This window comes from Etheostoma cragini, chromosome 2 (genome assembly GCF_013103735.1).
Source record: "Etheostoma cragini isolate CJK2018 chromosome 2, CSU_Ecrag_1.0, whole genome shotgun sequence".
Lineage (NCBI taxonomy): Eukaryota > Metazoa > Chordata > Actinopteri > Perciformes > Percidae > Etheostoma > Etheostoma cragini.
In genome coordinates, this window is record NC_048408.1 from 9,029,120 (window position 1) to 9,051,208 (window position 22,089).

The 22,089-nt window shown below is 40.5% G+C and overlaps 2 protein-coding genes and 1 non-coding gene across 4 annotated transcripts in view; 2 read left to right on the forward strand and 1 right to left on the reverse strand.

The window, feature by feature from the left end:
- The window catches only part of LOC117954179 (protein kinase C beta type), a 34,466-nt gene extending 19,896 nt beyond the window's left edge, over positions 1–14,570 (forward strand). Inside the window, exons 4-17 of one of the 2 annotated variants that reach the window (XM_034887755.1) lie at positions 318–429; positions 2,495–2,623; positions 3,059–3,215; positions 3,612–3,746; positions 3,898–3,994; positions 4,151–4,294; positions 4,404–4,577; positions 4,683–4,774; positions 5,163–5,225; positions 5,481–5,619; positions 5,719–5,799; positions 5,894–6,001; positions 7,056–7,196; positions 12,943–14,570. In XM_034887755.1, coding sequence (XP_034743646.1) covers positions 318–429; positions 2,495–2,623; positions 3,059–3,215; positions 3,612–3,746; positions 3,898–3,994; positions 4,151–4,294; positions 4,404–4,577; positions 4,683–4,774; positions 5,163–5,225; positions 5,481–5,619; positions 5,719–5,799; positions 5,894–6,001; positions 7,056–7,196; positions 12,943–13,095 — 1,725 coding nt within the window. In that variant the 3' untranslated portion in view covers positions 13,096–14,570. Of the gene's footprint in view, positions 1–317; positions 430–2,494; positions 2,624–3,058; positions 3,216–3,611; positions 3,747–3,897; positions 3,995–4,150; positions 4,295–4,403; positions 4,578–4,682; positions 4,775–5,162; positions 5,226–5,480; positions 5,620–5,718; positions 5,800–5,893; positions 6,002–7,055; positions 7,197–7,632; positions 9,761–12,942 lie in introns of those variants that run through there. The other variant, XM_034887745.1, reaches the window with a different exon arrangement.
- Positions 14,571–15,686: 1,116 nt separating this feature from the next.
- On the forward strand, positions 15,687–20,667 carry LOC117954217 (voltage-dependent calcium channel gamma-3 subunit). Its single transcript, XM_034887827.1, has 4 exons — positions 15,687–16,345; positions 19,075–19,158; positions 19,252–19,392; positions 19,482–20,667. Exons 1-4 carry the CDS (start codon positions 16,135–16,137, stop codon positions 20,042–20,044), a joined length of 999 nt encoding a protein of 332 aa, XP_034743718.1. The 5' UTR covers positions 15,687–16,134; the 3' UTR covers positions 20,045–20,667.
- A 1,123-nt stretch (positions 20,668–21,790) lies between these two features.
- Positions 21,791–21,872, reverse strand: trnal-aag. The gene has a single exon. It is a non-coding gene; the product is annotated as a tRNA-Leu (tRNA).
- Between the last annotated feature and the right edge of the window lie 217 nt (positions 21,873–22,089).

Below are 22,089 nucleotides of genomic sequence, written 5' to 3' on the forward strand. Positions count from 1 at the left end.
TTTCCAGAAGAGTGGACGTTATACAGTTTTATTATTGTTTAGTATGGTAAAGAGTAAGCTGTGCAACACTAACTTATGGTTGAAATCTTTTGGTGTCCACATACTTTTGTCCATATAGCAAATCTCAAAATTTGTGCAATGTTTGTTTTCTAACTTTGGTGAACCGACCTTTTGAAAACCGCCTAACAAGACAACTGAGAACTGTCGTTTTTAATTGTTCAGTGGGGTCTAAGCTCAACAAAATGAAATGACGTGAATTACTTTAAATAATGAGTTTAAGTGACTTATCTCTCCTGTCTGTGTTTGTTCCTCTGCAGGATCCTCGTAGTAAACACAAGTTTAAGGTCCACACTTACTCCAGCCCGACGTTCTGTGACCACTGTGGCTCCCTTCTCTACGGGCTGATACACCAGGGCATGAAATGTGACCGTACGTACACAAATATCTGTGAATGTGTGTGTCAACACACAGAGTGAGCATGTGACACATATGAAAGCTTGTGCTTTAGAGGGACAAGTGGAAATTGTCAGTTTACCTACTTTATTGACAGTATAATTACATACGCCTGCTGCAAAAATTGATACATTGCAAACTATTAACTTCTTAGACTACTGCAATGAACTCTTCCACACACTGACACACTAACACTTTAATGTGTATCTAGGCCATAGGGCAGCTATCTAAGAAATGACTGCTTAAAATGTAATTTATGTCATTCCAATTAATACCGTTTCCCTTGCTTGAAATATGTGGATATAGATATTATCAGCTTCTCATAACAATAAGTAAATGCTGTTGTGTCATACTTATTGTGGACCATTTCCCTCTTGTTGGCAACAAAGATATTAACAGGAAGTGTTCTATATCAGTGTAATGCAATCGCCAACATCATCTAGTGAGTAGACAGTTCCTCGTTGTACCTGCGTGCAGTAATACATAGTGTCTGAGGGACTTTGACTTGGCCTTTGAAGTTTTTATATATTTAAATTTAGTCACCAGATGTACGCAAAGAGAAAAAGAAAATAGGTTGGTGTTAAACTGTTTGTTGCTGAAATACTGTGAGGGCATATATAATATAGTTGTCAAAGGGGTTATTAGTTTATAGATAAATTATGTAAACATTTGTCTAGGAGCTCTGTGCTTCATGTAAATTGTATTCATATGAACAAAGAAACAAAATAGTGTAACTGCACACAGACATGTTTTTTTTCCATTATTCTTTGGGTTCTATGGATATTTTTGATTAGAGATGAGAGAAGATTGGCCATGATCATGATTTGGCTAAATTTTAACTTGGAAAACAAACCGAGACACCCCTCTTGATGGCTGACAGAGAGTTGCCTCTTTGAAGCATCAATATTTATTTTAAGTTTCTGAGTTGTAGGAACCCACAGTGTTTTTTTACCAACTCAGATCAAGTCCCTACCAACTTTCTGTCTGCTTGCTTTATTTTGGAGGGACCTTACAGTGTCCCAAGGCTCTCAATACACATGCAAGGGATTCATACATTTTAGATTTGTCATTTTGATGAGATGTGTTGTTCTGCCACATCACACACTTGTTTCTTTCCCTCTATAAAGTTTTAATTGACGGTGTAGCTGAGTGGAGCCAGATAGAAATGTATAAGTTGCCTGCATCTATTATATACTTCTGATTTCTTCTGTATAATGGAAATATAAAATACAATTAACCAAAAGACGTTTTCATAAGAAAAGGTATAATGGTTACCCAGATAGCTCAGTTGGTAGAGCGGGCGCCCGTATATAAAGGTTTATTCCTCAATGCAGCCGACCCTGGTTCAACCCTGGCCTGCAGCCCTTAGCTGTATGTCATCCCCCCACCTCCCACCCCTCCCCTTTTATGTCTTCAGTCAAAAATAAAGACCAAAAAATAATCTTTAAAAAAAAGAAAGGCCATCATGGAGAGGAAAACATAAAAAGGATTACCTTGTCACTCTCTACCTCGGAGAGGAGTAAACTGTGGAGCTTTGTACATCAGAGCAATCTGACCTCTAGTGGACTCACTGAGAAATTGCATAAAGAGTGTTGAGTTATTTATTTATTTTTTATTAAGTGCTCATTGGGACATAAACTAAACTAAAATCTAAAGTGTTTTATGTTTTCCTGTGGGGCTTTACTCAATGCAAATGAATCAACAGCAATCTAAGATAAAAATAAAATTGTGTTTATCGGGCGGAGAGGGTCTAATGAAACAATGGGATTGAGTTGCATTATGTAGGTAGGAGCCAGTATTTCTGGGACTTAAAGTTCAGGTTTCTCAGCCTTTGCTGCTGAATTTTTTCCCAAATCTTTCTCTTGTGAGTCCCCCACTTTATCAAAGTGTACCACTGAATAATTGAAGAGTTTTTAATCTGGTTAAATAGTACTGAAAGCATTGTGATAATAACTTAAGAGTTTAAGGATTGAGGGTTGTACTGTGATTTGGGGCTATATAAATATAATTAACTTGTGCATTTTTGTGTCTCTGCGTTCAGACTGTATGATGAACATCCACAAGCGGTGTGTGACCAACGTCCCGAGCCTGTGTGGGACAGATCACACCGAGAGGAGAGGACGCATCCAAATCTCTGCCCAGATCGCTAACGACACTCTCACTGTCACCAGTGAGTGTGCTCTGTCTCTTTATACACACACACACACACAAAAGCACACACATATACACACACACACACACACACACACACACACACACACACTCTCTGAATGCCTCTCAACGCTTTTTATCAGCCTAAGACCAGTACTGGAAAGTCCATTAGTCAATCAATGATCCAACGATTGACCCAAATGGCTGCTGGAACATGCATCCACGTGCTGGCTCATCCTCTCACAGACAGCTGTGGATTGATTATGGAACAGAAACTAAACTGTTGTTAAGTGTTGTGTGGTGTAGCCAGAGTTATTTAGGGCAGGACTCGCATCACTAACACCTCTGGAAAGGACAAATTCCAGAATAAACGGTTGCACTAAGTGTGTATTCTATTGGGATGTTTTCTTTATCTGACACTTTTTGTAACCATGTCCTCGTCAACCCCTTGCAGTCAAAGAGGCCAGGAACCTGGTGCCCATGGACCCCAACGGCCTGTCAGATCCCTATGTCAAGCTCAAGCTGATTCCAGATCCCAAGAGTGAGAGCAAGCAGAAGACCAAGACCATCAAATGTTGCCTAAACCCCACCTGGAACGAGACCTTCACTTTGTGAGTTGTATCTCAGATGAGTTTTGAGACTTCAGCTTATATTCGGCATCATTTGATCTTGACTTGTTTAGGTTATAAGTAACTCTCTTGGCCCCATTTTCAGTCACAAAAACACAAAGCTAACTGGAGCTCATGAATAAGTGACCCTGTCCTCATTCTTTTTCCTGTTCTTGCTTGTTGCTATTCAAGCTATTCTGGGTTGCTGTGTGAATGCTAGGAAAGACAGTGGCATGAACAACAGCCACCTGCTGAGGTGTTAACCAGTTCATAGAGAGAGAGGTGTGAGGACTGTGGCTTTGAAATCAAATTGTGATCTTGCTTTCTGTTTTTTAACCTATTTTTGGAGAACACTCTTCATCAGACTGCTCCCCCCCTTTTTTGTCTTAAATTATTTAGCAACTTAAAAGAAACAGACAAGGACCGCCGTCTGTCAGTGGAGATCTGGGACTGGGATTTGACCAGCAGGAATGACTTCATGGGATCCCTATCCTTTGGGATCTCAGAGCTACAGAAACAAGGGGTAGATGGATGGTAAGAAGTCAGGATATGGTGTATAACTAGAAAAATCACACAGATGTAGACAGAAATAACAAAGGCAAAGGGAAGAGGGATGTGACTGTTTATCGGGTTTTTCTAGTAATAATCCTGGATATTATCTCTCTGTTTTTATTTTGGGGTTTAGGTTCAAGATGCTGTCTCAGGAAGAAGGAGAATACTTCAATGTTCCCGTTCAGCCAGATGGAGAGGACGGTAATGAGGAGCTACGGCAAAAGTTTGAGGTGAGACACACAGAAACAGAGACAAATATTGGCAGGTTTAATTTGCGCTTTCCTTGTTTGTTTGTTTAAAAAAAAATTGTATATACAGTATATATAAGGTGTATTTATTCTTCCCTCATAATCTTGTTCTTTTCCTGTAATGCCTTCTCTTTCCAGAGGGCAAAGGTGGGGCCAGGGAAGCCCACAGACTCTTCTTCCTCCTCCTCGGTGTGCAAGTATGACAGCAATGGCAATCAGGACCGGGTCAAGCTCTCGGACTTCAACTTTATCATGGTTTTGGGCAAGGGCAGCTTTGGCAAGGTGAGGCACATTGGTCGTGTTTTTTATGGTGGGTTATGGTAGCCAGGGGCTGTAAATAAAATGAAATCACTATAAAGATCGTTTATTGGCTTTTGTTGACTCTCTTTAGGTCATGCTGGCTGAAAGAAAGGGCACGGATGAGTTGTATGCCATCAAAATCCTGAAGAAGGACGTGGTGATCCAGGACGACGACGTAGAGTGCACCATGGTGGAGAAGAGAGTGCTCGCTCTGGCTGGGAAACCACCTTTCCTCACTCAGCTCCACTCCTGTTTCCAAACCATGGTATGGGTCCACAACATCTTGTATTAACAAAGATAAGCACAGGCAGAAACATGGCAGCACCCAACTCAACACTAATCATTTATTCTCCTCTTCTTTGTCTTCTAGGACCGATTGTATTTTGTCATGGAGTATATAAATGGAGGAGACCTTATGTACCAGATCCAGCAGGTCGGCAAGTTCAAGGAGCCTCATGCTGTGTGAGTACGCACGCATGCACAGGCACACACAATTTGTTGTGCACCCTTTTCTCTTCTTACTGCTAATTAATTCCCCCCACCCAATCTACTCCGCTTCTGTTTGCTTTGTAAGTTGATTCTTTCAATTTTATTGATAGATGTTTATACCCTTCCCATATTTTGGGCTGATCAGATAACCTAAAATGTTAAAGGATGTATTAATTCAGTTTAAGATGAACTTTTATTAAAGAAAGACTTGGCAGTTTGCTGCTAACATGCCACTCGCATGTGTATTTGTCACATGCTTGCAGCTGCTTTTTAGTGGTTTCATCTTTATTGTCATTGCACAGCAGAGTAGAGGTACCAAAACAACTAAATGCTAAAAAGCTGGTGTTTGTCTGTGTTTCAGGTTCTATGCAGCAGAGATTGCCATTGGAATCTTCTTCCTTCACTCAAAAGGCATTGTGTACCGGTGAGTCCTTCTGTGCATCAGCTCAAGTCTGCATATACAGTTCTGCATATGCATATGCCTTCAGAATAAAGTGTGTGTGTGTGTGTGTGTGTGTGTGTGTGTGTGTGTGTGTGTGTGTGTGTGTGTGTGTGTGTGTGTGTGTGTGTGTGTGTGTGTGTGTGTGTGTGTGTGTGTGTGTGTGTGTGTGTGTGTGTGTGTGTGTGTGTGTGTGTGTGTGTGTGTGTGTGTGTGTGTGTGTGTGTGTGTGTGTCACAGGGATCTGAAGCTGGACAATGTGATGCTGGACGCTGAAGGCCATATAAAGATAGCCGACTTTGGCATGTGCAAAGAGAACATGTTAGATGGAATCACCACAAAGACCTTTTGTGGAACACCAGACTACATTGCTCCAGAGGTATGTTTACTTGCTGTGAGATAGTTCATGGTGCACTTTCTTTTTTATTAAATTTTTACTCCTGAATGGGACTCACGACTCCATCATTGTATGTTATAGATTATAGCATATCAGCCTTATGGGAAGTCCGTAGACTGGTGGGCCTTTGGAGTACTGCTCTATGAAATGCTTGCTGGACAGGTTTGTATAGTAATAATATATTTACATTTTATAGTTAAATTTTTTAATCAAATAATTGTGACAAGTAAAATGATGTATATTTGTGCCCATCCAGCCACCGTTTGACGGAGAGGATGAAGATGAGCTGTTCCAGTCGATCATGGAGCATCATGTCTCTTACCCGAAATCCATGTCCAAAGAGGCTGTTGCTATCTGCAAGGGGGTGAGGGCACATCTTGAAATGCACATACGTAGAGAGACTTAGTGCTAATGTTGCCCCTAAACTTTCTCCATATCCACTCTGAACACTGGAGAGTGTGCCGTGTTAAGGGCTCTCAGTTTGGAGTCGAAGTGCGTAAGAATAACAAGGTAGAGCAAGTAGGACCAGGTAAAAGAGTACTCCACTGATTTAGCATTGCACTTCTAAAGCATTCAGTTTAACCAATGTGTAGCATATTTTTCTCATTATTTTTATTAGATGTCACACACTGTATTTTCTGCCAACTGAACAATTTTATTATATTTAAAAGGCTACTCTGCCAAATTAACATTGCACTCCTAGAATTTTGTTGGACTCACCATGGAGGGTAGGGATGTAACGATACACTCAACTTTTTTTAAATTTAATATTCTTATATTTATATAAACTGTGCAAAACGGCAGATGTGTCCTCTGCTGTTTGCCATGTGTCCTCGAATCTGTCAATATGCAGAGAGGACACTATCAGGTACCCAAAGATAAACAATTTTTCAGTACTCATGGGATCGAAGTATTTTGTTTGGTGCCATAAAAGTATTGACGTTCGGTGCCCAGCCCCACGCCCTAGGCTGTTTAAAATACGCTTTGTGATTTTATTTTTTTTATCTCAACCTGTTGTTGAGACACCAACTGACATTGCTTGCGTCCATTTATCAGACTTCACACAGCCACAAAAGGCCTTACACAACTTTTTACACATATAGACTTATATAGACATATAGACAAATTGGGCTATTAGTTAATCGACTGGGTAAAGTTGTGAGATGGTGTAGCTATTGCCTGTTTATATACAGTACTTTGGTTGAAAATTGTGATGCAAGTGAATGTAGGTCAGTAACAGATTCACAATTTTGCTAATTAAATAAATTCAGTTTATTGGTATCCATAACGGAGTTTACCTGCTTCTTCGCCCCCTCCCCCTTAATGCAGGGAAGGGGAGCTAGTGTGTAGGGATCAGTCACAGTATACAGTACACACACTTAAACTCTTCTTATCCTTGTCTATCTGTGTGAATTTAGCTGATGACCAAGCACCCAGGTAAGCGTCTGGGCTGCGGTCCAGAGGGGGAGAGAGACATCAAGGAACACGCCTTCTTTCGCTATATAGACTGGGAAAAACTGGAGAATAAAGAGGTCCAGCCTCCTTTCAAGCCTAAAGCTGTGAGTATATTACACACACTCCCTCTTCAGCTGTTGAATACTACCTTCACTGATTAGCTTAGAAATAAGTTACCGTAAGGAAGGAAATAACATCCAACTAGTCAAACTTTCAAGGTAAGTTATAGATTATCTCGCTCACCCCACAAACCAAACCATCGCCTGCCATTGGTCACTACTCTGACAAATGCTGAGCTGAGATTTGTGTAGCGTAGTCACCAATGATGAAGCTGAGATGTCACTGGCTCACGTGCGGACCAATGGAAATCCACAGTTTCGGCTGTGTGTGATTTGATTGGTTGATGCCATGTTTTAGTTGTATTTCTCTTTTTTCTCTTTGTTTGTTGTCGTTGTCCTTTTTTTCCTTCCATCCCTCATCAAACTCACGCCATCCCCCCCATCTCTCTCTCTCTCTCCACCTCTCTCCTCTCCATGGCAGTGTGGGCGTGATGCGGAGAACTTTGATCGCTTTTTCACACGCCACCCCCCCGAGCTGACCCCCCCAGATCAGGAGCTTATAGCCAACCTGGACCAGGAAGAATTCCACGGCTTCTCATTTGTTAACCCTGAGTACCCTCACACACCTCACTGACCATGCCACATATCACTGGGCTGCACTAGTAATCCCTGACACCTCGGAAACGCACATTAAAAACAAAACAAAAAAACAATCCCTCTGATGTCATATCCAGGCAGGGTGAACGGAATAGTTCAACATTTTGGGAAGTACGCTTTTTTTCCTGACACTTAGAAGAGAAAACCCAAATCAATCTCATGTCTTTGTATAAAGTAAGGAGCTGGAGCCAGGAGGAAATTAGCTTAGTTTAGCATAAAAACTGGAAGTGTGTGTGGGGGGGGGGGCTAGCCTGGCTCTCTCTTCAGAGTAAATAGCACCTCTAAAGCTCATTACCTACCTGCAAGGCTGTTGTGGTTGCTCAGGAGTTTTCACCATAAAAAAAACACATTGACGTTGTTTTCTGTGTGTACGGACTAATCAAATCAAACATCTTAATTAGTAAACTATAGTTCTGGAAGCCGTATTTTTTGAGGAAGGCCAGGTGAGATGTTCCCCCCCAGCTTCCAGTATTTATGCTAAGCTAGGCCAATCCCCTCTTGTCTCTGGTACAGACATAAGACTGTTATCAATCCTCTCATCTAACTCTTGGAAAATAAATCAAATAAGCGTATTTCCCTAAATATACCAATACTATTTCTTAAAATAGAGTTCAGATGGAAACGTGGATAGTTGCTCAAACGTTCACAATCAGGAGAATTAATCAGATATTCACGTGTCAAGTTGCTAGTAGGAGACTAGTCTTGTTTCCAGCGGTGACATTGTTTTCAGTTTACTGTGGTTTAGCGCGTCATGTGACACTGGCTGCTCCCATATTAGCTCTACTGGTTGTATTTCAGTCTTAAGTGCACAAATGTTGCTCGCTCCTGAATGCCGCCCGTCTGCTCACACCAGCAGGTTCATGTCGGGGGCCCACTTCAAACCTGCTCTGTCTTTGTGTCACTCTCCCTATGATTGCATATTGACCTATCAGTAATATTGATGAGTGTACTATTAGCACATATTTAATGTTCATACAATATAAGTAAAAACTGACCAATTGCTTTGCTATGTTTATTTGATTACTAATTAATTTCTTAATGTTGACTTTATTTTGTCTATAGGACCAAATATTCTACACTTTCCGTTCCGTCAGTGTTGTGGTGAGCTTAAATGTTTTTTGCTGATTTAATTTTTTAACCAGTCAGAGGATAGAAGTCTTACATACTGTACATGCAGTCAGCAAGAGTTTAGGTCTGCGTCAAGGTAGGGATTTTTTAATTTCTTTTCTCCTGATTCATCACTGAAAGCTTCACCACATTACACTGTGTTTTTCAAAGACATATCTAAGCTTGTAAACAACCATTTGTTTTGGGAGAATCTCACGTATGCCGAGTCTTGTGAAGCTGGTAGTTTGTTAGGATGTCCAAAAGTGCCAAAATAGGATTCAGAATCATGAGGATGTGGAAAAATATTGTCCTCAACAACTGTGATGAAGGGCAGCCATCTTGTGCCATTTTGCAGTACATGTATAATTATTAGAACATGCATTATAGCTTATCTGTTCTTCAACAATACAATACAACACCTTCGGAAAGTCATTTTCATACATAAAATGAATGAAGATGTGTGTTCATTGTGAGGCAGGTTGTATTATCTTTTTTTGTAACTGTGTAACACTGCAGGGTTGTAACAATGTGTCAAATCTTGTTCTTTGAGCTCGTATCAAAAGGTGGAGGCAGCATCATGGTGACGTCACAGATCCACAGAGATGCTCACTGATAATGACGCTTGATTCTGCCAGGTGGAAAAAGTAAACGTTTATTGTGATGATGGTGACGAATCAATCGTGACATAACAAGAGATATGACAGAGAAAAAGAATATATATGGATTTCTATATCAAAGAGATATTTGGATAAATTGTTCTGGATGAGAGAGATGCTTCTGTGGATTGTGTAATTGTCCTGTATGACTGGAAACTGATAATATAATCACTGGTGCCTACCAGACTACTTCTGCTGTGTCTGCCTTGTTACTGCTGCTACACGCAAAATGTGATTATTTGGTTTGGCTGAGAGATTGTTGAGAAGATCAGTTCTACTCTAATATGTGGAAGCTAAGCTAAAGCCAGGAGCGACAACTATCTTAGCTTAGCTTAGCTTAGCTTAGCTTAGCTTAGCTTAGCTTAGCTTAGCTTAGCTTAGCTTAGCTTAGCAGTTGGGGTTTATGGTCTAGTCTCTGTTCCACTAGCTTTTGTAGATTAATGCAGTTTCTCATTCAACATTTCTTTCATTGGTCTTTCTGAAAAAGTTAAGCGTGTTCCTGGGGTTTACTCTTCATATTCTACATCAAACTGCAGCACTTGCTGTTAGAAATTGAAACGTTTGTTTCAAACAACTACTGCTTAGGAAGCACAGAAAAAAAAACTAAAAACGACGCCGCTCTTTTGTCGAACCATGGTGTTTAGTTGGCAAAGGTGTAGGACTGACAGGAAATGTTTTTTTAAGTCCTATCAAATACAGAAATGTTAGATAAATGATGGTAAAGGATCACGTTTCAAAAACTAATCCTTATCTAAATATATGAAGTTAAGCCACAAGGCTTACTGTTGAGACAGGATCTCTTCCAAGGATGGATATGTTGTTAGTTAATGGGAATAATAATAAATGCTGAATGTGGAGTTCCTCTTTTATGAATGACACAAATACTCAATATCACAGTCATATTTAATGATATTTTACTGAACACATTAACAAATCCTTACAAATCCGTATCAACTGTTTACAAGCATGTGCAAACCATTTAGCCTTAAAACCAACTATAAATGTTTTTAAAGTTTTGTTCAATATTCAAGGTCCACTTACTAAAGTGGTATTCAGTTGCATCTCATGGCCTTCATTAATAGATGGTGTTTGCTCAATTGCCATGGAGTAATAAGGATTGATTATAAATTATTAGAAAATGTATACATGTTCACACAACAAAGACTTCATATTTTAAATGTATGTAAAACATGAATCTATATTTTATAATATTACAACCATGTTATAGTGTCAATCTTTCATTAGTCGAGATTGCTACATTAAAATGTGTTTAACTATACCCAATGTATAATTATATATCAACTAATTGTCATATACTATTTATAAAAATCTGCATTAGAGGGTAACATAAAATGTCCACAACACAAACCCACATTGCAATGATAAGATATGCAGCATCACACCTGCCTCATGCACAAAAATGAGCTGCATTAGCGATGTGTTCGTGGACCGGTGATAGAGGTGGGAAAGTTTCAAACTCTCCTTATTTCAGCTGGAAGCCCTGTGAGATGAGACAAAAGGAGGAGGTAGGCAAATCTAAATGCTGTGTGTGTGTGTGTGTGTGTGTGTGTGTGTGTGTGTGTGTGTGTGTGAGACGTGTGTGACGTGTGTGATACATGTGTCTTGCCTGGGGCTCACTGCTTCACTTTCCTGTGTAAAATCCTTTCCGGTTGTGGTTTGGTCTGCAGCTGGTCTGTTTGATCGATCCTTGTCTGTTCTGTACTAAAATGTTTCCTCTTTCTGGCTTTGGAAGTTTGTCTTGGATCTTTCTGCATTTGTGCTGTTGGAATGTTTTGGTGGGTCTTTATTCATCTTTTGACTGTCTTTCTGGGTTTTGTCGGCAGGTTTTTTTTGTTTTTTTTGTCGATTTTTGTAGTGTGTTCTGAGTCCTTGTGGTGCCACCAGTTACAGATGATCAGAGGTGTGGATTAGACTGCACTTAGACACAACAGCAAAATACACCTGCAACACAACTCACAATTTACTTTTATGATTTCAAGAGCTGGGGAAAGCCGGGGGTTTTTGTGTCACAAAATTCCATAATAACATTTCAGCATATTGTAATTGAAGTGGTCTGAGAGAAAAGTAGACTTCTGCACTACCTCTAAGCTCTCTTTTTAGGCTTTCAAAAATCTAGCCTTTGACGGGAGACTTTGGCCAATCACAGGTCATTTCAGAAAGAGGGTGTTCTTATTGGCTGTTCTACAAATGCAGATGTATGTGCACATCCCATTAGATGGTGGAACCCTGATTGAATGGCAGAAAATCCTATTGCTATTCCAGCATTGGAAACAAGAGCCTACACAAAGCAAAGCAATCCAAAAGAAAGGAAGCCGGCCTTATTAAAAAGACTAAAGACTCTAGCTGAAGCTCACGGCTACGGTTAGCAGAAGGCTAAACAATTAGCAACATTTTCTTTCCATTTCTGAAATTCTTTGCCGATATTGACTTATATTTTACATATAAACATGAGCTTAAATCACAGTAAGTCATCTTAAAGGGCTTTACAGGCCAAAAAGTTTTCAAAGAAAACAGGATTGCCCTACATTACGGCACAAAGATATAAATCATGATCCGGATGATTGAAATGAATGACGAGTATGCATACATGTTACTGTATGAAGCGTGTGCATGTGCCCATACCTGTTGGTAGGAGGGGCATTGGACAGAAAGGGGGGAGCTGCAGGAAAAGGACTATCATTTCATAAATTCTGACATTTCTTTGGCCTTTTCTAGAAAAATGCATACCCCAGCTTTAAAGACAAGTTCACAATTTTGAATCCTACTCTAACCCATTTACAATTGTTTTTAATGTAAAATATAATGAACATTGTATAAGCTTTTTTTTTGGGTGAAGGGTGGAATGCATGGGAGGACTTTGGCCCATTGACCTCCGTATTTTAAAAGTCCTGTCCACGCCCTGAATGCTGGAGTCATAACAGAATAACACAGCAAATGTATATCGGATCATTTTGCTTTTTAATATTGGAAAACATTTCCTTTAAAGTAGTGAATGCACATTTTAAAGGCAAATGAATCATGTTTGTACATGTACAAACATGATTCATTAACAGTTTGTAGATTTTATAGTATGTAATCTGCTAAAAGGGCACATAATAACTTGTTTAGGACTCTAAACACATATAGGATTTTGACATGAGTCTGAGATTCACAGACTTTTAACTCCAATGACACTTTGTCCCAACTCTGCAGGTTATTGTCTTTCTGTGTGCTGAAACAATTAACCTCCCTTCCCTCTTTCTCTACCCTCCATCTTTGTGCTTCTGTGGGCAAATTGTTCATTCTGCTTGTTTTCAACTTTATTTTTCTAACACGTTCTCTCCCTCCCCTTTTCTCTTTCTCTGTTGCAGAAATCTCGCCGTGACGTAGGCAACTTCGACAAGGAGTTCACCAAGATGGCGGTGGAGTTGACGCCCACAGACAAGCTCTTCATTATGAATCTGGACCAGAATGAGTTTCAGGGCTTCTCTTACACCAACCCTGAATTCATAATAGAAGTCTGAGGAGTTCTTGTTGGTTAGACCCAGCCCGAACAAGACTTTACTCCAACCCTAACTGCCCAGTTACATCCATTGAGGACTCATCCAGCATCTCAGTGCACCACCACTGAAGCTAAAGCCACAACGTCTCATTTACACACATCCCAACCCACAAATAGGAAAAAACCGCCACACACTGGCTTTAGCTGCTGGTTGGTCACACTGGGGAGGAGTTTGACCAGGAAACACATAGTCAAACAGGCCAGTTTCCAGAAAACTCCAGGCCATGTGTAGTATTCACAAGACCTCGTGGGGACCAGGTCAATGCAAAAGGTCACAGTGAATGTGAAACTGTGTGTATGTGCTCTTATTGATCAGCAACAGTGTTTGTGTACTTGATTTTCTTCTCTTCGGCCTGTAAAAGTTGCGTCATAAACATTCCATGATCAATATGTCATATGTACACACACTCACACGCGCACACACAGGCGTGTGTCTCTGCAGGCAGGCTGCCGTTTGGAGGGAAGGAATGGTTTTAAAAGTCCTGATTTATAACCTCATGTCTAAGTTAGTCCGGAACTTAGTCCTAAGCACGTCTTGTCTTCCAAAATTGATGCAAAAAAAAAGAAGAGTATCAAAAGCGGATATTTAAAAATGTCTTTGTCTTTTTCCTCTTGCTTAATCTGTCTTTCTCTTTTCTCTGGCACTGTGTACACAGTGGGTAAGTGCTGTGTAGGCCTATAGAGTCTTTGTGGTGCAGCTCCTCTATGCATGCCATATTTGTTGTTAAAGTAGTTCCCACACTGTGGAAGAGGGAAAACCTGATGTCCTGAGTTTATGCAAGTCAGTTTTGATATACCCATGCTCAAATTTGAGTTTCCACTCTGAATGCTGTGTACGCCTTCTATCAATGTTGATATATGCTAAGAAGTTTGCTTTAAAAAGCACGAAGCAAACGCCGTTTTGCTGTCCTTGACAAGAATATGAGATTCTGTGAAATGAAAATATAAAGTAGATGTAATAATTCTGTATGACTTGTGTTTCAGTGTATGTGTTAATAAGAATGGGATCTAGAGCTAGAAGTGGTTTTCATGTTGTAATACACTTTCATCCTCCTTCACAACCCCATCTCACTTTCTCTCCATGGCCTTTATCCCTGCCAACACTCAATGTCACTTTTTACTTTGTTTCCCCATTTTTTATATCTCCCCTCCTCCTCCTCCTCACCAGCCCCCCAACTCACATTCACATTGGTACGATTTAAGGAGGACAAAAACTGGGAAAGGATATAAGCAGGACAAGAGGGAGAGTGGAAAAGAGTGGAGAATAAAGTGTTTACTATGCAAAAGGCAGGAGAATAGGGCAACTTTTATAAAGCAACTTGAAGAAATTGTGTAACAGGACAGTGTACATGTGCTGCATGTGCCACCTTTACCCGTGCGTGAGAGACACTAACAGTGTGATACCTACATTAAATGATCATAATACCATTTCAGTAACTGTGGCTCTTGTGTTTTACTCTCTTGTACATTTTATATGTACATTTTTTTTACATTTTTGTATACTGTCTAAAAATATAATCCCTAACTTTCAAGGCTTAAAGTTACCTGTGTTTGACACAAAAAAAGACAAAATTGGCGACAACTCATGTTTTCATTACATCATTATTGTTGTTACATAAGATAATTGTTGAGTCTGTAAATTGTCAGAATATAAAATTGATTGCCGATTCTTATGGTCAAGTTTTCAAATGTCTTTTTTTGTCTAATAAACAGATCAAAACTATACTTAATTAAATTTAGAATTCTACTAAATGGGGGATAGCAGCAACCTAAGTAGAAGCATAACAAATGTTTAGCATCTATGCTTGACAATTGACAACAATTAATCAAAATGAAGGTTTATTGTTCTCTTTCATTGGTCTTCATCAGTGGTTGAGTTTTGGTATTTTACAGGTTTTGGATGAATAAGTTATAAACAATACCATTGAAATTAAAAGGGGTTGAGAGAAGTCAGAAATATCAACATCCAACATTTCAACACTTTATATTTGGGAAATAGCTGTATTTGTAGGAATCCTCAGTTTTTTTTACCCCAAAAATCTAATAATAAATAAACTTAACACAATTTAAGTTATTGGAAATATAGATAAATCGGCAAAGTGTGGAATATGAAAACATCCTTTTAACTGAAAATGATTAGTCTGGGGGGAAAAAAGTGTAGGAATTCCCTTTTGTGTAAAACCACATTTTACGCCTACTTTTTTTTTTTAATTCACAGATATGCCTAATTCTCCTAAAAAGATGCTAGTAGTGATTATTACTCAAAAATAATGCAGTAAAACACAGTACCAGGTTACTATCAAGGACATTTTAGATGATTAGTGCATTATTGCAGTTATAATACAGAAAGTTGATTTTTATGATAATGGATAGCATGATAACCAAATGAATCCGAATGAATGATGCTGTATATAAACATGTCTAGAAATGAAGACAACACTATGCTCTGACCACTGTGCTGCTGTCCATGGTGCTTAAGTGGTTAAGACTACTAACCCAGACTGATCCATTATGCTTAGTGACACACACACACACACACACACACACACACACACATACACACTGGAGGGTATGGTTACCCTGCAGTTGGTGCCATGCAGAGTTAAGCTACAACAAACTAGATTGCGTCCACTGGAGCTGCTGCTGCTGTTTTCTCTGACCAAGGATTTGTGGCTTTTTCCTTCTTTTCGCCCCTCGGTCTGTTGTTCCTCTCTGATTTATCAGTTGTTCTACTACCAGCCTACTGATTTTTCTCCTGCATTGACATGGAAACATCCCAACTCACTGAACCAAGTCTGATGCATGTAGGCTATGACCCAATCTGAAACCTGCACTAACCCAACTGTAATAGGCCTGCAGTGTATCCGGTTGCAGAAGATGTTCACAGAATCGAAGTTTCCTTCAGCCGACTGGATCCACACAAAGTTAAGGCACAGGAGGGAAAGTTTCTGAACTCCGCTGGCCTCCATCCACTGGGGGACTTGGAAGAGCCTGGGGCGACATGAGGCTGTGTAACCGGGGTATGCTGATGCTGCTGACCACGGCGGGGGCTTTCTGTGCCTTCAGCCTCATGACCATCGCAGTGGGCACGGACTACTGGCTGTACTCCCGCGGGATGTGCCGCTCCAAGAACCTCAACGACAACGAGACCGTCCGCAAGAACGAGGAGGTCCTGACCCACTCCGGTCTGTGGAGGACCTGCTGCACTGAGGGTAGGACATGACTCCTGTCTGGGCTGAACTGTCACAACTGCATAGCTTTACAGGTTCCCACAGGATAGAGATCGTACACAGTGTCTCCATACCGGGTGATGAATGCTATTCAGAAATCACAATCGGAAAATCAAAAATCTGAAAAGGCCGGGTTTTTTGCCAAATAAGTAAAACTTATGTTGTTATGCTTCATGGGAGAACCCTGTATTTCTGTCATCATAGCCATATTTAGTTTTTTCAGATCCTTAACTTATTAGGTAAAAGAAGTTACACCATAGTGTAACAATACTCCATTACAACAAGTGTTTGAGTATTATTGGCAAAATGTAGACTACTTGTAGTATTAAAAGTACAACTACTTGCAATTACATGCAGACAAATGATCCCTAGGAGTGTTACAGTATTATAAAGCTGCTCCAGGAACTACACGGTGCCAGACCCCCCCGGCCTCTTTGACGGCCACGTCTGGCCCATGTATTTGAAACACAAGAAAATCAAAGGCCATCGATGGCCAATAACCCAATGATGGCCATAGGCCATCATTGGGTTATTATTATTTGATGTGTGAATAGTATTTTACAGTCCTTTGAACTATTTTGTACACCGTTGAGCTGTTTTATCTATTTTATGTAAATCAGTAAAGTCACCAGTAGCCTAATGAAAGTTTAAAAATAAAAGTACCATATTTTCCTTTGAACCGTAGTGCAGTATAAGTATGAAAGAGAAATACTCAAGTAAAGTACAAGTGCATCACAATTGTACTTAGTACTTAAGGAAATATATTATTACCATAGACTATGATTATTACACCACTTTTAGCACACAAAGGGTGAGAATAAAGAACTTTTTTTACAAACAAAAGAACAAATAAATCAACTAGCCCTTAGCTACGTCTTTTGAGCCAAAAGCTGTAATGCAAAAATAGACATGTGGCTTTGTCTTTGTTTTTACCTCTTCATGCCCAGTGACACAACTGTTTAGTTGAGCATGGTAAGCCATCAGAGCTTAAGCTCGGATTGATTTATGGTTTGATAAAGATTAATGTTCGCATCTTGAGGAGGGAGAGGAGTAGTCTAGGTCTGGCGTATGTGATGGATCGAAATTACATTTTCAATTATTCATTGCTTTTAATAGCAGACCTCTCCCTCTTCACCTATATCCTCTGTTTGCTTTGCTAATTTTCCGAACGAAATGGAAATGTTCAGCTCTCTTTCTGTCTGTCTGTCTGTCTGTCTGTCTGTCTGTCTCTCTCTCTCTCTCCCCCCCTCCCTCTGCCCCTCTATCTCTAAGCTCCAAAATGGTTTAATGGAAAGGTAACAAAGCATGCAGAGGACATCAATGATTCAATGTGTGTGTGTGTGTGTGTGTGTGTGTGTGTGTGTGTGTGTGTGTGTGTGTGTGTGTGTGTGTGTGTGTGTGTCTGTGTGTCTGTGTGTCACAAAAGGCCAGAATCATAAACAATTACAGGATGAGGCGGCAGGATTACATGTGAGAGCAACAATAAATAGTGTCATGACAGGCATAAAAAAGACGTGATACAAAATAAAAACGCACACGGACAGTCAAGGTTGACACACGGTTGTGTGCACTCATCAAACTCAGCACGACAGACAATAATAATGGGATCGTATCTTCCAGAGTGAAGGTTATTTTCATGACTACATCAAAACTACAAAAACAAAGTAACACCTTGAATGGAGACTATTGGTGCTAAACTGGCAGGCAAATGATTCATTGTACAAGTGGTCAGAAAATATCTATTCTTGCTAAGAGTGAGAGAAATGATGCAACACAACATGTGACCTCATCTCTCTTTGCCTCCTGACAATCATTTGAACACATGCTCTCTCAGTAGCTCTCATCTCTGTCCTGTTCATGGCGGCTGAGTTGTAGATTACTGAATGAATTTCGTTTTGGTAACCACGGTGACTGAGTCACATCATCAATACTGGTCAATCAGTGCAGCGCATAGGGGCCCATTTATCAATACATCCCTGTATGTGCAAATGTAAAAAGGAACTTCTGGGCCAGAGGTTACTGAGTGTAGCAAACATGTGCAGCAGATTTTTGAATCTTTTAAATAAAAAAAAGCTCCGGATTGTTTTGCATTTTAAAAAATAAATCCCAGTCAACTCGGGTGGTGCTAAGCTCTGGACGCAGCGACGGTGGCTCTGCAAAACAGTCTCGGGAAGGAACTGGTTTTTAGGTGGAACGTTTGCACCCTGCAAAAGAAAACGCCCAATACAATATTAAATGAAGTTAACTGTTCACACAATATCATAACGTAAGCTATTTAAATGAGCTGTTTCGTGGTAGGTCTAATTTGCTCTTACCAGTGTATCGCCGTGTGTACTTCTTCCAAAGCAATCCTCTTCTATCGGTCTCAAAACGTCCCGGTTAGAAAGTAAATGCCGTAAACATTTTCCTTGTAAATTTTTACAATCAGAACCAAGCAGACCTTTCTTGTTGCACAATACAAATTCTCTTCAAAACTTCCCACTTACACCATGTAGCTTGCTTGCGTGTTGTTTCCTGAAGGAAATGGTTACACACATCCTGCAATTATCTTGGAAATGTACTCCCCTTGATCCAGCCTAAAGACACTGTGACTTCTTTATAATATAGGGATACAGTTTGTATGTCAAGTTATAAAATAATGCAGAGCAAAATGACACAGAGCCAAAGCAGTTTTGAAATGGGTGTCCTGTCATTCTTTGTCTTCCCTGCAGGGACATTTCGGGGCGTTTGCAAAGACATTGATCATTTTGCTGAGGATGCAGACTATGAGCAGGATGCCGCAGAGTATTTACTACGTGGGTAACAAATGTGCACAACTGTGAGATCTAACACTGGACTCTCAGGTATTCAAATGTTATAAATAGCCCGTTCTACTCTCCTCTCCTCAGGAGCAGTCCGAGCCTCCAGCCTCTTCCCCATCCTCAGTGTGGGATTATTGTTTCTTGGAGGTGTGTGTGTAGCTGCCAGCGAGTTCTACAAGTCACGTTACAACGTCATCCTCAGTGCGGGTATACTCTTTGTCTCTGCAGGTCAGAACACAAACAAACCTAATGTGCATGCAAGTATTCACAGTGTTTATCACGCATCTGACCCTCTCCGTCTCTCTGAACTCTTCCAGGTCTCAGTAACATTATTGGCATCATCGTGTACATATCAGCAAACTCAGGGGACCCTAGCCAGAGCGACCATAAGAAGAGCTACTCCTATGGCTGGTCTTTTTATTTTGGAGCTCTGTCCTTTGTGCTCGCTGAGATGGTGGGCGTCCTTGCAGTTCATGTGTTCATAGAAAAACACAGACAGCTGCGCACTAAAGGCCGTCCATCCCTCATTAAGCCGCCCATCTCTCGCAGTTCATCTTACTACCGGAACCGATGCTACCAGAACCGCTCACGCCGATACAGTTACAGGGGCAACAGTGCAGGGGACTCGATCTCCCACTCCATTCGAGCATCCTTGGTGCGAGACAGAGAGCCGTCGTTCTCAGCTGAATCCAAAGCCATGGAATGTTTGCCGCCGCCGGTGACAGTGGGCTCAGAGTTCATGCTTTACACCTTGACCTCCCCTTTCAAAGACAGTAAGATTGACATACCTGTGGATGACTTAACTACTGAAGCGGTGCACAACAACACAGAGATGCTGCCTGGAAACTGTGCTGCCAACAGAAGAACCACGCCTGTCTGAGAGGACGATGTACAGGGATTAAATACAAGGAACTTCTGTGAAAGAGGAAGATTAAATGAAAGGAAGTCCTCGCAAACTCTTGGTGCAAAAAGAGGAAAAATGTGAGCGTCCTGAATAGGCCTGCATCAATTAATCATTCAGAAACTAATGAAATAAGTCACAATGACAATTCCCTAGAGCCCAGCTTGACTTCCCAAAATGCTTGTTTTGTCTGACCAAAAGTCCAAAACCCACAGATATTCAACTAACAATGATACAAAACAAAGAAATTAAGGTCAACCTTGTGTTTGAGAAGCTGGAATGGGAGCATGTGGATTTTAGAGTGAAAAATACCTAACTTGGCTCTTTGTATGCTATGTCATATCCGCAGTATATCTGTAGTGTGTGTGAATGAGTGTGTACAATAATGGGAATGTGTGTATGCGACAGAAAATCATGCAGAGAAAAACAGAAAGGAGGAGCGTTTCGTGAAAATAAGAAACTATGACATAGAAATACAAGACACACATAAACATACATCTGGGAATGACATACAGTAACTAACAATGTCCTGTTCCTGTCGTCCTTTTTGTGGACCTGAGCTCAAAATCGAAACCCCATTAAAAGCATTAGAGCGCTCTCCATCTGTCTCCTGCCGCGTCTGTTTGTGTGTTTAAGTGTGTATTGAGTATAAATGTGACAAAATGTTCTGCCCTTACAGTTCACTGAGTCTCTGTTTACATCAAATAAAGCTTATGAATCGACACAAAATGTCCTTGAGAGAGATAGAGTTGCGGTTCAAGGTTTTGCATTGGTGCTTCTGTGCTGTATATGGCACGTCTTAGGTGCCTGTGTGTGAACATTCAAATATCTGCCCTTGCATAAGTGGGCACAGAAGTAAATGTCCAAGCAAAGAACAAATATTTAAAAAAACGGTTATTCCCCACCCATCCATGCTGAAAAATATGAAGGCCTTCATGTGTGTGTGTGAACGTGCACGAGTATTCTGTGTTAGAGACAATGATAGGACAGTACTAACAGCTTCAAAGGTCTACAACAGCGTAAGAGCAAGCACACTGAAGCGTTACCATGGCAGCAGCAGCATTATGCAGGCGAACACTCAGGGCAGTTTTGATGAATATTCTCAGTGCCATCATACTTACATACTGACATGACCACACAAGAATATCATCACACATACTAGGGTACAGACGCCATCCATCCTCAACATTGCATGTATTTTTTCGCCAGTATACCTTTCCTTCCACTTTCTTTGTGTTTTAATTTGAAATCGGATTTATGAGGACTATGCTTAACTAGTGTTCCTCAGATCTCTGCTGGGCAGCTAGACTATCTTAGTTTTCTCTTTTGCGCACTAAAACATTCATAGAACATACACGTTCCACCCAAACAAGTTCCTCCCCGAGGCTATTTTGCAGCGGCACAACGATGGTGATTAATTTAAAGAAAAGCCAATAAACCAGAGCATGTTTTTCTCCCATCCAGGAATGCCATGTGCCAGACCTAGCCAGACCCTCCTCTGCAAAATGTGGACCAGAGAATGGACTGGTCAAAGCAAGACTACCGATGCCATATCAAATGTAGAATACAAATGTATTTTAAGACAAGATTACAAACAGTTTTATATGTTTGTACTTTTCCCATAGTGCATATTGTCGATACGTGGAAGTCACTGGTCTTGATTAGAAACTGAATGATGATTTTAAGGATCTGATATTGTTTAAAGACGTGATCATGGCAAAACATTGGCAGCGGTGGGATTTGAACCCACGCCTCCGAAGAGACTGGAGCCTTAATCCAGCGCCTTAGACCGCTCGGCCACGCTACCTGTTGAAGGAATATAAAGACTCGTTTCATGTCCTATTTAGAGGAGAATTGTTTAGACAGATTTTAAGTGAATTATAGTAATATTTAAAAGTTGGGGGAAGCAAATACCTGTATGAGGTCATTTAGGGATTGTGTTTTCCGTTTTATTCGCCTTTACCACCGATAACAACCCTCCATACAAAACTAGGTTCCTTGACGGAGAAAGGTTAACAGCAACA